The 14,270-nt window shown below is 43.9% G+C and overlaps 1 protein-coding gene across 3 annotated transcripts in view; it reads right to left on the bottom strand.

Annotated features, from left to right (window-relative positions):
• The window catches only part of CPS1 (carbamoyl-phosphate synthase 1), a 196,170-nt gene that overhangs the window by 105,853 nt on the left and 76,047 nt on the right, over nt 1-14,270 (bottom strand). For all 3 annotated transcript variants that reach the window (XM_083399727.1, XM_083399725.1, XM_083399726.1), the window contains 6 exons: nt 13,556-13,684; nt 12,915-13,021; nt 11,639-11,780; nt 9,056-9,133; nt 6,196-6,294; nt 3,160-3,255 (listed from right to left, as the gene is read on the bottom strand). In XM_083399727.1, the coding sequence (XP_083255853.1) occupies nt 3,160-3,255; nt 6,196-6,294; nt 9,056-9,133; nt 11,639-11,780; nt 12,915-13,021; nt 13,556-13,684 (651 nt within the window). The remainder of the gene's footprint in view (nt 1-3,159; nt 3,256-6,195; nt 6,295-9,055; nt 9,134-11,638; nt 11,781-12,914; nt 13,022-13,555; nt 13,685-14,270) is intronic.

Here is a 14,270-nt window from a genome sequence, read left to right as displayed (position 1 = left end):
AACTATTCATTCAAGAGCTACATTCACATTTCACGAGAACAATCTAGTGCTGGTAATTTTTTTAACTATTGCAGACCAGAAGTGTGTGTTGATTTGTGAGCACAACACCATGCACTGGGAGGAACAGCTTACAAGGTCAATGTTGTGGACAAATCAACCCAGCCACCATCCATAGGCACAAACATTCTGGCTCTCCAGGCAGGGATGAAGTATTTCAAGTTGCACCTCCGGTGGAAGAGCAATTCTGGCATTGATTAGATTAGATTGATTAGGATGGGCCTCTTTCAACTGGATGGTGTGCACCTATCCAACATGGGCAAAGCCTGGCTTGGTGACCCATGCTCTGGCCTTAGTTTGGTTGTAACAGTAGGTGGAGTTGCTGGGATTTGGGCTGCTTCTCTTGTGACAGAAATGGCATTGGGAAGGATCAAAGCAGAAGGGAGGCAAAAGGGCTCTAGGGGAGGATACGGGCAAGGCACATCCCTAGCTCAGGTGTGGCCCAGCTTTGCTTAAACCCCTCTCCCAGTTGCCCAGTGGGATCCCGGATGCTTGGCCTGCACCATGCAGGGATCCAACACTGGCCAATTCTCAATGGTGCCTGCCATCAAACGGAATTCCATTCCAACAGCAAGGTCGGAGTGAAATGATCTGATTCTTGCCTGACTATTGTCATGCCAATCCTGCATAAAGGTAAAGGTACCCCTGACTATTAGGTCCAGTCGTGACCGACTCTGGGGTTGCGGCGCTCATCTCGCTCTATGGGCTGAGGGAGCTGGCGTTTGTCCGCAGACAGCTTCCAGGTCATGTGGCCAGCATGACTAAGCCGCTTCTGGCGAACCAGAGCAGCGCACGGAAACGCCGTTTACCTTCCCACCAGAGCGGTCCCTATTTATCTACTTGCACTTTGACGTGCTTTTGAACTGCTAGGTTGGCAAGAGCAGGGACTGAGCAACGGGAGCTCACCCCGTCGCAGGGATTCAAACCGCCGACCTTCTGATCAGCAAGTCCTAGGTTCTGTGGTTTAACCCACAGCGCCACCTGTGTCCCCCCCAATCCTGCATACCTGCTGTATAAGCAAATAAATTTGTGGCCTGTTATTGCCCAGGACCGTGGTCTAATGTGTATTATTCCAGCTGCAAATCTGCAACCACCACACGAGTTCTGCAAGCAGGACACCAGCACACGCTACCGCTCTATGGGAGTGTTTTAAATGCATGTGCTACTTCAATATACTTTTGCTTTCCATTCTTCCCATGGCTGTCCTTGTGAATTAACACTTGCTCGCATATGTTGCCTATTTACGTTTGGCCTCATGTTAATCATTCATGGTCTCGAGCTGCCTAATAAACAGCAGCTTAAGGCTAGTCTTGCATCAACACAATGGAAGGCGAATAATGATGTGAACACTTAGGCACATCTTGCAGGGCTACACTCGCACAAACTGCCTTGGCTTCACATGCTGTTGTAAATCACGTTGCCAGAGGCAAGGTCACCAAGAGCAAGTGTCGCTTCTGGAATGGCTGATTAGCAGCAAGATCAAGACGGCCGGCTGCTGGTGAGCCCAGGAAGGTCAAGCTAGCAAGATTTACTGGGAAATGTAACTTTTCTTAAATGTGAAAGCAGAGGGCAAGCGAAGCAGAGAACAGGAGAGTGTCAGTTTGAGAAGAAATGCTTTTCTTTAGAAATAAAGATGATCTTTGTATAGGGAAGGTGCCTCCAATTCATTTCTGATAATTTGATTTTTCCAAGCAGTATCACAAGCCAGCAGAGCTTCCTCACAGGCTGACTGCAGTCTACATACAGGCTGCAGAAAAGCACGATGAATCTGTTTGACAACTCCAGGGGAATGGATGGTCTCCTTTCTGGGACAGCCAAAGGAGCAGCATGGTCATAAATGTTAAAGAATTTTGTTTGGAGAATTCAGTGTTTTACAGAAACAGACCTTAAGTGTCATTTGTTTCAATGGAAGTGAATTAAAACATGTGAAATCAATGGGACATAAAAACTTTGGCTGGGAAATGTCATAAAAACTTTGGCTGGGAAAAGTCAATTCATCTTTTCTCGGGACAGTTATGCCTTGATTCTCATGATTAGGAACCATGTAGATGCTCTGTCTCTCTAAGAATGAATGAATGAATGAATGAATGAATACATTTTGTTCTCTTACCTCATAAGGTTCTATTGCTATTTTAACCTCCATGTTGCAAAAGAAAACTTAAGAAACAGCTGTAACATGTGAGTTATTGGGCAAGATTTCTTAGGCTGCAATCCTATGCTCACTTACCTGGGACAGGGAGTAAATCCATTTAACCCAATGGAGCTTACTTCTGAATAGACATGTATAGGAGTGCATTGGAAGCCCCCCCCCCCCCCAGTTCCATTTACTATAGAAACCCTATATGTACGTCAGCTACAGACATATGTCCAGACAAAGTGTTTTGTGAATAATTTAAGGCCTCTTTCAAAGCCTCTTACTGCCTCAGAAATGTTCCCATTTACACTTTTTGCAAAAAACCCAAAAACAATGTCAGGTCACCTGCATGACTAGCAGTATATTGGGAGGATATACATAAACCCAGGATGCCTCAATTATTTTAACACATATGATGTGTTGTGATCTGGTTCACACAAGTACCAGTGATCTCTCATTTTAAACCTATCTTGGTCTCCCAACCAGGGAACAGACAGAACTTGATACCAAGCTATACATGACAAATAATGAATGCTTTTTCCACAATAAATCAGCAAGGCTGACATTTCTTTTGCACAACCATTTATGTGAACTTATTTCATTGCGCACATATTAATAACAGAATTTGATCACAACCTGTTCACAGGAATGATAAACAGAGTTTTTATGCTCACTGAATAATGCAGCCAGTTCTGCCTATATTTCCATATGTTATCAAAAATGTAAACAAGGCAGAGCAAATAATTACATAACTACTACATGAAGGAGTAAGGATGGATGTGGCACACGCTAAGGTAGGTGTGGGGAAACTGTGGCCCTCCAAATGTTGTTGGACTACAGCTCCCATCGTCCTTGGGCACTGGCCATACTGGCTGGGGCTGATGGGATTTGGAGTCCAGCCACATCTGGAGGGACACAGGTCCCCCACCCTTGTAACAAACACTTTACTTTGCCTCCCACGTTCTCACCTTCATGGCCTTGACAGCCTGTGATCCAGAATAATCAAATTCTCCTGCTTGACCGATACACAAACCGCCAGATCCCAGGATTAGAACTTTGGAAACCTGAAGACAAGCAATAGGTCAGTAGAGCTATATCAGCACATGCGCTGTTGGCCCCATCTCACAAGAAAGCTGGGTCCTCACCTGTTCTTTCTTCCAAGATGTTTTCCAAGACGACAAAGGGCCTACTGTTCTCCTACTACAGGGGTTGGGAACCTTTGGTCGCAAGTGAGGGACAATGGCAGAGTACTCCCTCACCCCCCGCTCCTCCCTTGCATTACGGCTGCTGTACTACAGCCCTCCTTGACTTGGGGGCTGAACTTCTGCATTTGTGAGGCTGCTCCATGGAGAAGTTCTAAATCAAGGATCCTAAATCATGCAGGGAACCTCAGTCTGCACAAGCATAAAGGCTTCCTGCAGCAGAAGGCATTCCTCCAACATGGTGACGAGATGGAAATGAGGGGTGGGGCTCATGTGCTCATCCCCAGCGTCTTATCATGAATAGGATTAAAAAGGCAAAGGACCCCTGACAGTTAGGTCCAGTCACAAATGACTCTGGGGTTGCGACGCTCATCTTACTTTACTGGCCGAGGGAGCCGACGTTTGTCCACAGATAGTTTTTCCGGATCATGTGGCCAGCATAACTAAGCCGCTTCAGGCGAACCAGAGAAGCGCACGAAAACATCATTTACCTTCCCGCCGGAGTGGTACCTATTGATGTACTTGCACTGGCAAGCTTTCGAACTGCTAGGTTGGCAGGAGCAGGGACCAAGCAATGGGAGCTCACCCCGTCGCGGGGATTCGAACCGCCAACCTTCCGATCGGCAAGCCCTAGGCTCAGTGGTTTAGACCATAGTGCCACCCACATCATGGATGGGATTAAAAACCTCAAATAAGATTTTTGCATACCCAGACATCTTGAGGATTTCTTTAATGGGCTACTCTCTACCCAGTGGCAAAACCTAGTTCTGGAGCCCCATCCATGTCTCTGCATGAGTTGTTCCTGAAGCATATCTAGGGGAAAGTACCTCTTTTTTTCCTTTAGCACTGCATCTCAACTTCCATGCATATGAGTTTAGAATATGCTAATGGTTATTGATACACATTACACATGATCAGGATCCACACCCCACCTGCTTCATCACCCCACGTTCGTTTTCCTGCTTTTAAATCTGTTGCTTGGTTTTAATTGCCATTGGTTGGTTTGTTAGCTGGCTCTGGGGTTTTAGGTTGTATATCTTATTTTGTACTGATTCATTTTCAATGCCAGCTGCCTTGTGTATTTTTACAGAAAGCCAGGATATAAATTTGCTAAGACATCAATGTCATCATATTCATGTTCCTCCTGAAATAAATGTATTGGTCTCCTGTTTGCTTATCTTCCTGCATCATACTGATGATGAGCTAAATATTTTCAAGTTTTGGTTTCTACCTCAAAAGTAGAAATTGCAGGGGATCAAAATCCACCCTTAACACACACACAATTCTGTCTTTCCCCAATATGTTTCCCTTCAGCTGTTGCTTTGGCAACCATTTCCTGTCTCCCTTTCATTCATCCGTGAGAAATCCAAGCCAATGACACTTCCTATACATGTCTTATGGGCAATCCTGGCTAACAGGGTCTTTTTACGAATCCAAATCCAACACATTCTCAGCCCTTTCTCTGGAAAAACTAAAGAACAGCTTCATGGAAACTGTCACACTTCCTTTCTGCTCAAAACTACAATATCCTGTCCTTTGTATAAAAGCAAAAATTCAAATATTTAGAACAAAGGATTCTAACACAGCAACTCAATATAAGACTGAACCAGTTCTATATTGCACACACTGGTTTGTGCAATGAGTTGACTCTAAAGTTGTCTTTGCATTAAATTCAGCTTTCCGAAGAAAGGAATAACTTTGCCACAAAAAGGAGGAGCTTTATAGAAAATCCAGCAATGCAATACATATTAGGAATTTTCAACAACCTTTGAGACTCTCATGCTGTTTATATGAATGCCCAATTGCTGTTACTGCAAAATAAATGCAGAGACATTTGTAATGAAAATTAGCATTCTGACCAGTATGAGTTTTACATTTGCATTTCACACTGATTCAAACAAAAATTCCTGGAAATGCCTGGAGACTGCCCTTTCGTGCATAGGGCAGAATGTGAGCCTGGAATCAACAGAAAGAGAGGTAAGACCAGGGACCAGTATCCCCAGGTCTAAGTAGCCCTAGGCCTAAGGTGCAGGAGAATTGAATGGCTTGACAGTCCACTATATTTATCCCAGGAAGCAGAACCACTTGAGAGAAGGAAATTCGGTGTCATAAAAGTTGTGAGCAATAAGTTTTTTTTGTTAGGTTTTTTGTTATACAAGTTAACGGTCTTAGAGTTTTAAATAAACTGAAACGCAATTCTATTTCAGCTTTATTTGGTAGCAAGCTAGAATGACTGTGCAAAATGTGCAACTCATTTGTTTATTGCCACATTAACTTACAGGCAAGTGTGCTTCAATATGGCTGATCATAGTCCTTGTGTTGTATTATTTGTTCTGCGCCCAGATGCTTTGTGGGAGGATATAGAGTCATATGGGGGGAGTGTAATCTAAAAATGGAACCAGCCAAGTTTTATTTGCAGCTAAGAGCATATAAGGACCCACAACATTCAGCTTCCCAAGAATATGCCAGAAGTGGGCTTTGGATTCAAACCACTCCTCCTCCACAGGCTCACTGGTGATTTGGGGCAAGTCACTCCATCTCTGCCTCACTTCCTCATCTATGTCCAAAAATTCTGCACTTGCAAGGCACACAGCTCAAATTCCTATGTATCAACAATTATTTCAAAGCAAAATGAGAGTTAATATAACTATAATGAGTAACAAAATCAGGACATTTTTCACAGGGTACTTTTGGTTGTGCAAATCTCTATGTTCTGGACAGCAAGTCTGCCCACCTTTTTCAATAATGGTACCAGTCACTGTATGACTGATGGCTAAACACAAAACACATTAATAAACTGACCTCCACTCTCGAAGTTGCAGCTGTGGCCTTGGGCAGCACTGAAGCGATACTGGTACCTTTTCCCTTCTTGATCAGTGAAATAAATGAATCAAATAAGAACTAGGGAAAGTAAACAAAATGCATATCAGCATTCAAAAGAAGACCACATTTATATTATAAAAAGACAGAAAGAACAAGGGAAAACCATGTTTGTAATGTAGCTCTATGGCTATCAATGTTACCACGCTGAGTCCATCTACCACATATTTCGCAAGTTGTAAAAGGGTATTGAACATGCTCCTGTACACAATCAGGGTCTTCAATCAATTTCCCTACAAAGCCACTTGACCCAGTCTACTCTTACTAACATTTAACCGAAATAATTGATACAAAATCAGCTCATCACATAAAGCCGTAAATACTGTGTTTTGCATAAAATCTGTATTTTTTGGAAGTTAGCATAAATTCTACAGAATTACTATCATAAGCACAGGATTTGAAGGGTTTTAGTGCAACAAGCTAACATGATTACCCTCTCTGGAATTTCCCTGTTTAGTATCATTAGAACTCTCTCTAATTAGGTTGTGTCTAATTCACTTAATTAATAATTAACCTAATTAATAGATGCACTCATTGTATTGTGTCCCAAACCAACCAAGCACGCAAGTGCTTAAGAAGTTTAAGGCATGCATCTAATCCAATTTGCAGGAAAATCTTAGCATGGATCAACAAGGTCTTTACGAGAGAAGCTGCTATGAAGAACAACTGTATATATCACTTCTGTTCAAACTGGATTACGCTTGTGTGTTCCAATGGACAGTACCTCAGGGTTTTATTGAGAGACCTGGATTTAAACACAGTCTGCAATTCCATTAAGCAATCTTCAGCGAGTCACTCTTGCTCTGTTTCAGTTCCCTAGCCTATTAAATTGGGAATAATAGTGCTGCATCTTCTGGTCTATGTTTAGTTAACCAAAAATCCCCAAATAAATAATGATTAAAATGCACCCCCTTAAGCATTTTTTGTTGCTGTTTATCTCCAATGAATGCTAAATATGGGCAGGCATGTCCTCTTTTTCCTCGCTTCACATCCTTATGCTGTTTAATCACAATCTCCCACCTACTCAACCTATTGCTGGAGGGATTGTCATGGGAGATCACAGACAGGGGATTAAGCCTCATTTTCAGACGTGAGAACAAGGAAGTGTGCATATGAATCCATTTAAATAGCTCTACAACTTCAATAATGCGAAAGTATTCAAAATGTATTTGAAATATAATAGGTCTTGTTTAAAATAAAGGAAAGGAAAGGAGAGGAAAAAACCTATCTGCCTTTCAGTGACATAAACTGCTTTCATTTACATATATCATGTACAGTGGTACCTCGGGTTACATACGCTTCAGGTTACAGACTCCGCTAGCCCAGAAATAGTGCTTCAGGTTAAGAACTTTGCTTCAGGATAAGAACAGAAATCGGACTCCGGCGGCGCGGCAGCAGCAGGAGGCTCCATTAGCTAAAGTGGTGCTTCAGGTTAAGAACAGTTTCAGGTTAAGAATGGACCTCTGGAATGAATTAAGTACTTAACCTGAGGTAGCACTGTATATGAGGTTTGGGCACCAATCCTACCTATGCAAATTGTGCTGCTTAGTTTAAAACAATATATCACACTTAGATCAAAGCACAGCAAGGCCTGAGCATATAATTCAGTGAGATCTACTGCTTTCAAGGACTGCTTGTGGGTTTCCTTGAAGCATCTAACATCTGGCTGGCCACTGCTGAAAGAAAGATGTTTAATCTGATCAGGGATGGGGAACCTGAGGCCTTGGATATGGCCCTCCCAAGCCTTTCTACCTGGCCCTCAGGACTCTCCCCAAGTCACACCCTCTCCTTTGGCCATATCCTGTCTCAATCACGCCCCTCACAGGAGCCTGGCTGGAATGTCTCCTTGAACAGTAATAATGTTTCTTGCACATGGGGAAGAGGATGTAAAAAAAACCCACTGTTTTTTTGCACAACTGGAAGGTAGCCTAAAGGTAAAGGGATCCCTGACCATTAGGTCCAGTCACGAACAACTCTGGGGTTGCTGTGGTCATCTCGCGTTACTGGCCGAAGGAGCCGGAGTACAGCTTCCGGGTCATGTGGCCAGCATGACTAAGCCGCTTCTGGCGAACCAGAGCAGTACACAGAAACGCCGTTTACCTTCCTGCCAGAGCGGTACCTATTTATCTATTTGCACTTTGACGTGCTTTCAAACTGCTAGGTTGGCAGGAGCAGGGACCAAGCAACAGGAGCTCACCCCATCATGGGGATTCGAACCGCCAACCTTCTGATCGGCAAGTCCTAGGCGTCCCAGGAAGGTAGCCTATTGTGGGTCAAATCCATTGTGCCACCCCATTTTCCCCTCTGGCCAAGTTTTCCTGTGAAGACATGTGGCCCTCATGGTGAAAAATGTTCGTCTGCTCTTATGATCTTCCCTACATGGTATGGGCAAGTCACATTACTCAAAAATAAATACATGTTTAAACCAATAGGTCTTGCAGAGCTCTCAGATTGAAAAGGAAAAGAAAAAGGAAGGATGCTACACAAAATTTGTTTTGGTTTTAACAAGCTGCTGCGCTGTGTGGGACACCTTTGAACTGGTACCAAGATTGGACTGCTCTCTTATGGTTGGCAGTACCAACAGCATACAGGGGTCCCATGGCCTTAATTCGTGGCATGGCCAAATGTACAGAAGACAGGATAATGCCTGGTCTCAATGGGAAACAACTGGCAGAATATTTCTGTACCGTTCCAAGTCTTGGCCAGTCTCGCACTCCACATGCTTTCCTCCAACAAGTCTTAAATCTAAGCACCTTTTGTCAGATTCATCCCTTCACAGTACCTCTGTGTCTGTTGGTCCAGGATTGGCTTCTGGGTAAAACTGTGCTGTGAATATCGGCTTGGTTTCATGCATAATTCCCTGCATGGGTTTTTCAAAAAAAGGTAAAAAGGGTTACCTTAATTTCCCTTCTGTAAACAGGAGAGTTATCAAAATGCTACTGTTGACAAACCCTGCAGTCAGGTTTAAAGGCCCAGGACGACTTAGCAACAACAGCTGAAATTCATTACACTCCAGGTCTTCAAACGATGTTTTATCCACTAAACTGCTGAGCAGCTCACAATAGCATCTCTGCAATTCACTGGCTAGTGCACATGCTTTGACATAGTGCTTGTTGAATTCCAAGCACCTTTTTTAAAAAAGAAAGAAAAAAGCAGCACGCTATCCCTCTCCAACTGCCCCCCTAATATTTCCACATAGGTTGTTTCATCGCCATCTCAAATTCATTGTGTCCAAAACTAAACTACCTCCCAAGCCTTCCTCCCCTCAAATACTCTCTTTAGTGACAGACGCCTTCTTCCTGCTTGAACAGACATTAAACTTTGCCTTTATCTTTGACTCCTGTTGCTCCTTTGTCCCCCACATTCAGTTCAATGCTCAGCAGTGCCATATCTCCCGTTATAACACTGCAGAGACATGGCATTTCCCTTCTTTCCATTGGGTAAAAGAAAACGAGAAAGAAAGAAAATATTTTTCAAGCCCCAGCCATCTCTTGCCTTAACTAGACTTTCTTGTCTTCTGCTGTCTCACCTTGATCTCCTCTCATGCCAATCCAGCACTTCTAGCCTGTCAAAATCACTCTGTGGTTGCTCCGATTATGTAACCCCTGCCCAAATCTCTACACTGGCATCCTATCCACTCCCATTCACTAAATTGCCCCCCCTTGTCCCACCTTGAGCTTTGCTCCTCCAACACCCGCCACCCTCAGCTGCTCAAAGGTCTCCTGGTCCTCAGACAATTCCGTCTTTGCTTCATGTGTGCTTTGCAACAGCCTCCCAGAACTCCTGTGTGATGCCACCTCTCTTATTTGGTCCAAACCCCTCCTTGAACCCTCTTCTCTGTGAAGCATTTGGCACATCTGTCTAACCCCATGCCCTACTGCAACACAGGCAGTAACCAAAGCTAAGTACATGTCACTCCATATTGCTTCCCCGCCTGCCTTGCCTTGCCCATTCTGGAAGGGATCGCACTATCTCTAAAAGGAACGGGTGTGTAGCGGGGGTGGGGGGCTCCTAGATCCACTACTGTTGTTGGAGGCAGAGGTGGTCTCCACAGTCCAGAATGCTTGCTGCCATTCTTGGAACAGCGAGAGTCTGGCCATTGTGCAGGGTTGCCATGGGGAACGGTACAGGAACCCCACTGGTGCAAAAATATAGTGGCGCAAACTGCATGGGATCCATCACCCCTGTGTTTAAAGGACTTCACTGGTAGCCTGTTTGCTACCAAGCCAGACTCAAGGCCTGTACTTAAAGATATGCTGGGGGTGATTGAATGGTGGTTCCACAGCATCCAGAAATTTGGTGTGCAGCTACACAAAAAAGGGTAGTCTCAGTACAAGTGCTTCCATTAAGGAATTTTCTGTGCAATGCCAACCTTTTCTCTTTTTTAGTTATTTAAAAAGTTCACTTCTCGATTTTATCAAGCCAGTGATGTTCCTGTCTATTTCTGTCTGCAGATGTCTGATCCTGATCAATCCAAGGATGTTCTCAACATGAGATTGTTTGTACTGCTGTCATCATCGAGGGAGGGCATAAACTCATGCAGCTATGAAAGTTTCTCTTGGGTCTATCAGAAGATATCTCCACAAGAAACTGCTCCTGTCACATCTGCTGCACACCACATGCACTGCAAGGCAGATGATATTGGAACACTGTGTAGATGACCAAGGGATAATGATATGAACGTTACAATGTTGAATCTGCCTTGACAGATGATTGGGGAACATCATGAAGTATCATCCTTTGGTGAGCAGTGAAGGTGCTATACTACCCAATCTGGGCCCTGCTGATATAGAATGCTATGCCTATGTCTCCCACTACTAAAAATAATCTCAATCTTTGCTAATATAACTTTTTTTTTTTACTTCTATTCTCTTCCATACAAAGGACCCCCAAGCTCCAATTAATGCTGGAAGCAAACCTGAATAACTGCTAGCTTTTATATTTTCAAGAGCAGAAGAGTCATTTCTTCTTTGTTTCATTGGCTTCAATTTCTCTTTCCATGAGGAACAGTCATACCTAATTAGGGTCTGCAGACTTCTCCATTCAATCTACCAGTCTGGGTTTCCATCACCTCCAGTCATATTTCCTGTTTTTCTGAACATCCAGCCTGAACTCAAAACCTTGGACACTACTGTGTGATTTCTGGCTCCCTCTATTAAAGGAATCTTCCTGCTATCCCTGAATGGAATAAATCCAGTATATTATCCAGTAATTAACCAATTGAGGAGCAAAAACACACACCACGAGATTGGCATTCTAGGTAAATCAGAGGCAAGCATGTTCTTGGGTGCACCTGAGCAGAGTACAGCTCATCTTCCCTGTCTCATGAAATTCTTCACAGATACCCAGAGAGAGGGAGCTTTACCTCATTTGTTTGATCATTCGCATTCACAAATAGAGGCTTCCAGCCAGGAGGGAGGGAGTTGCTGTCAATCGCGTAGCCATGATTCTGAGCAGTAATGAAAGCCTGTCCATTTATCATGTTCACAACCGGTTGATTCTGTCCTCTAAAGGGACACCCACAAAGAGAGAGAAGTGGGGAAGGAATAGTTTGGGGAGGGGAGGGTGTGCGTGTGAAGGGCAGGAGAAGAAGGCCACAATTAATAACATCCAGGGGCAAGCAGAAAGGAACACACTGTACTACCCATTACCATTATCCATTAGGAGGATAACAACTCTGCTTTCTGCCATATTTATTTATTTGTATTTATTATTCACCCATAAATGCCTAATCCTCTATTGGGGTAAATAATAATAATAATAATAATAATAATAATAATAATAATAATAATAATACCATAGAATCATAGAGTTGGAAGAGACCACAAGGGCCATCGAGTCCAACCCCCTGCCAAGCAGGAACCACCATCAGACCACTCCTGACATATGGTTGTCAAGCCTCTGCTTAAAGACCTCCAAAGAAGGAGACTCCACCACACTCCTTGGCAGCAAATTCCACTGTCGAACAGCTCTTACTGTCAGGAAGTTCTTCCGAATGTTTAGGTGGAATCTTCTTTCTTGTAGTTTGGATCCATTGCTCCGTGTCCGCTTCTCTGGAGCAGCAGAAAACAACCTTTCTCCCTCCTCTATGTGACATCCTTTTATATATTTGAACATGGCTATCATATCACCCCTTAACCTCCTCTTCTCCAGGCTAAACATACCAAAGAGAAACACACAAAAGGAGCTACAATAATCCCACAGAGGCTTTGAAAAAGGGCTCAGAAACAATCAGTGGAGAGATTCAACTAATTATCTGCATCAGCTTTAAACTGGAATGGCCAAAGTCAATGCCATGGAGCTGGCTTCCTGACACTGGCATCACTGCTGCTGACGGGGACAGGGCAGAGGGCAGGGCAGCTATGAGTTCTGGGCTGCAGAGGGGCACTGGCAAAGCCCAGCAATGCACTTGTGCAAGCTCCGCCCTTAAAGCAACACCACTGGTGTTGGGGAGGGGGCAGCCTTGCAGCACCACCCCGCTACTCCTAGCTTTAAGATATAGATCTATAGATAGTAATGTTACAAAGCCAGGATGCCATATTTGGGCAGTTTACAACCCACACTGATTGGTGTGGGGTGAAGGCAGGATTAATATGTATCTTGAATATGCTGTTGTCGCAGGTGTAGATTTGTCACCATACCTGTTGGCCATGGGCATTTTGTAGGATGAAGCCCCAGCTGCCAGACCAGTGATTAGATTCCCCAAACTGATTCCAAACAAAGGTTCCTGACGATCACTCTGTAGAACCTGGATGGGAAAGACTTATATCAGCATAAGAAGAGCCTGCTGGATCAGGCCAATGGCCCATCGAGTCCAGCATCCTGTTTTCCCAGTGGCCAACCGGATTCCTGTAAGCAGGATCTGAGAACAAGACCCCTCTCCCGTCCTGATATTCAGAAGCATTACTGCCTCCATAGTCATCATGGCTAGTAGCCACTGATAGTCATTATTCAGCCTCATTGAGTACCCATGAGTTCTAGTGTCTTTCCACTTTCTCAAAGCCAAGTATAATTTCGTAAACTTCTATCATGTCACCATAGACAATCTACTTTTCCATCTCACAATTTCTCACATTAAAGGCAAGGGAGTTTCTGGAAGTAGCACAGTAAGTCAAGTTAAAACAGCCCCCCCCCTTTTTTTCCCCTAACAAGGTGAAATGTTGGAGAGCTGAGGTTTAAGGAATGCACACATCCCAAGGTTGTGAGCTGCCACTGTGCAACATGGGAAATTGAGGACAACAGTGCTTTGAGCAAAATATCAATTCTAGTGCATGTTCTCTACCTTCCTGACATTCTCGATTAGTTCTTGGGCTTGGGTTGGATCGCCAGGACCGCCAGAAAGCAAAAGCCCATCATACTCCAGCCTGGTGAAATCATGATTCCAAGGAACCAGATGCACCTCAGCCCCTCTCTGGGAAGGAAACAAAAGGGAAAGTATGGAAAAGTTTACTGTAGAATGACATGTAACTCCGTGATGCTGAACAGTGCAACCTAACATGATACAGTAGAGTCTGAATATGAAAAAGCCAACTTTAAAAGGATTTGACCTATCAATCACAATGGAGCTCACTGTCCTCTTTCTCTCAACCTGGCATTTGCTCTCCCTCACTCCCACCTTGACATTTTCTTTATATGGCATACTTTGACGCTTTAGTTTCAGTTTCAGCCGACACTATTCTGTAGTTTTGTTTTTTGGGTATCTGAATCACTGAATCCCTATGAGGCTTCATATCTCACTTTGCCTTGGGCAAGCCTAGAATCCCTCTGAAGCACCTGCAGATCCACTGCACACTCCTAATTCACGTCCCCTGGCTTTCTCAGTTTGGCCTACATGGACAGAACAAATGGGCGCACTTTGCACATGTTCAGAGGTTTCCCCATCTTTGTGCCTCCTCTTACCCAGTTTGAAAAACAAATCTATCAGACCCAATGAGAAACTAGAATGGACATGACAGTCCATCTTTAGCCTCACACATGCTAAAGATATGTACAGAGTA

Source organism: Podarcis tiliguerta (genome assembly GCF_965153285.1).
Source record: "Podarcis tiliguerta genome assembly, chromosome: 1".
Lineage (NCBI taxonomy): Eukaryota > Metazoa > Chordata > Lepidosauria > Squamata > Lacertidae > Podarcis > Podarcis tiliguerta.
This window is presented reverse-complemented; position numbering and strand designations above follow the sequence as displayed.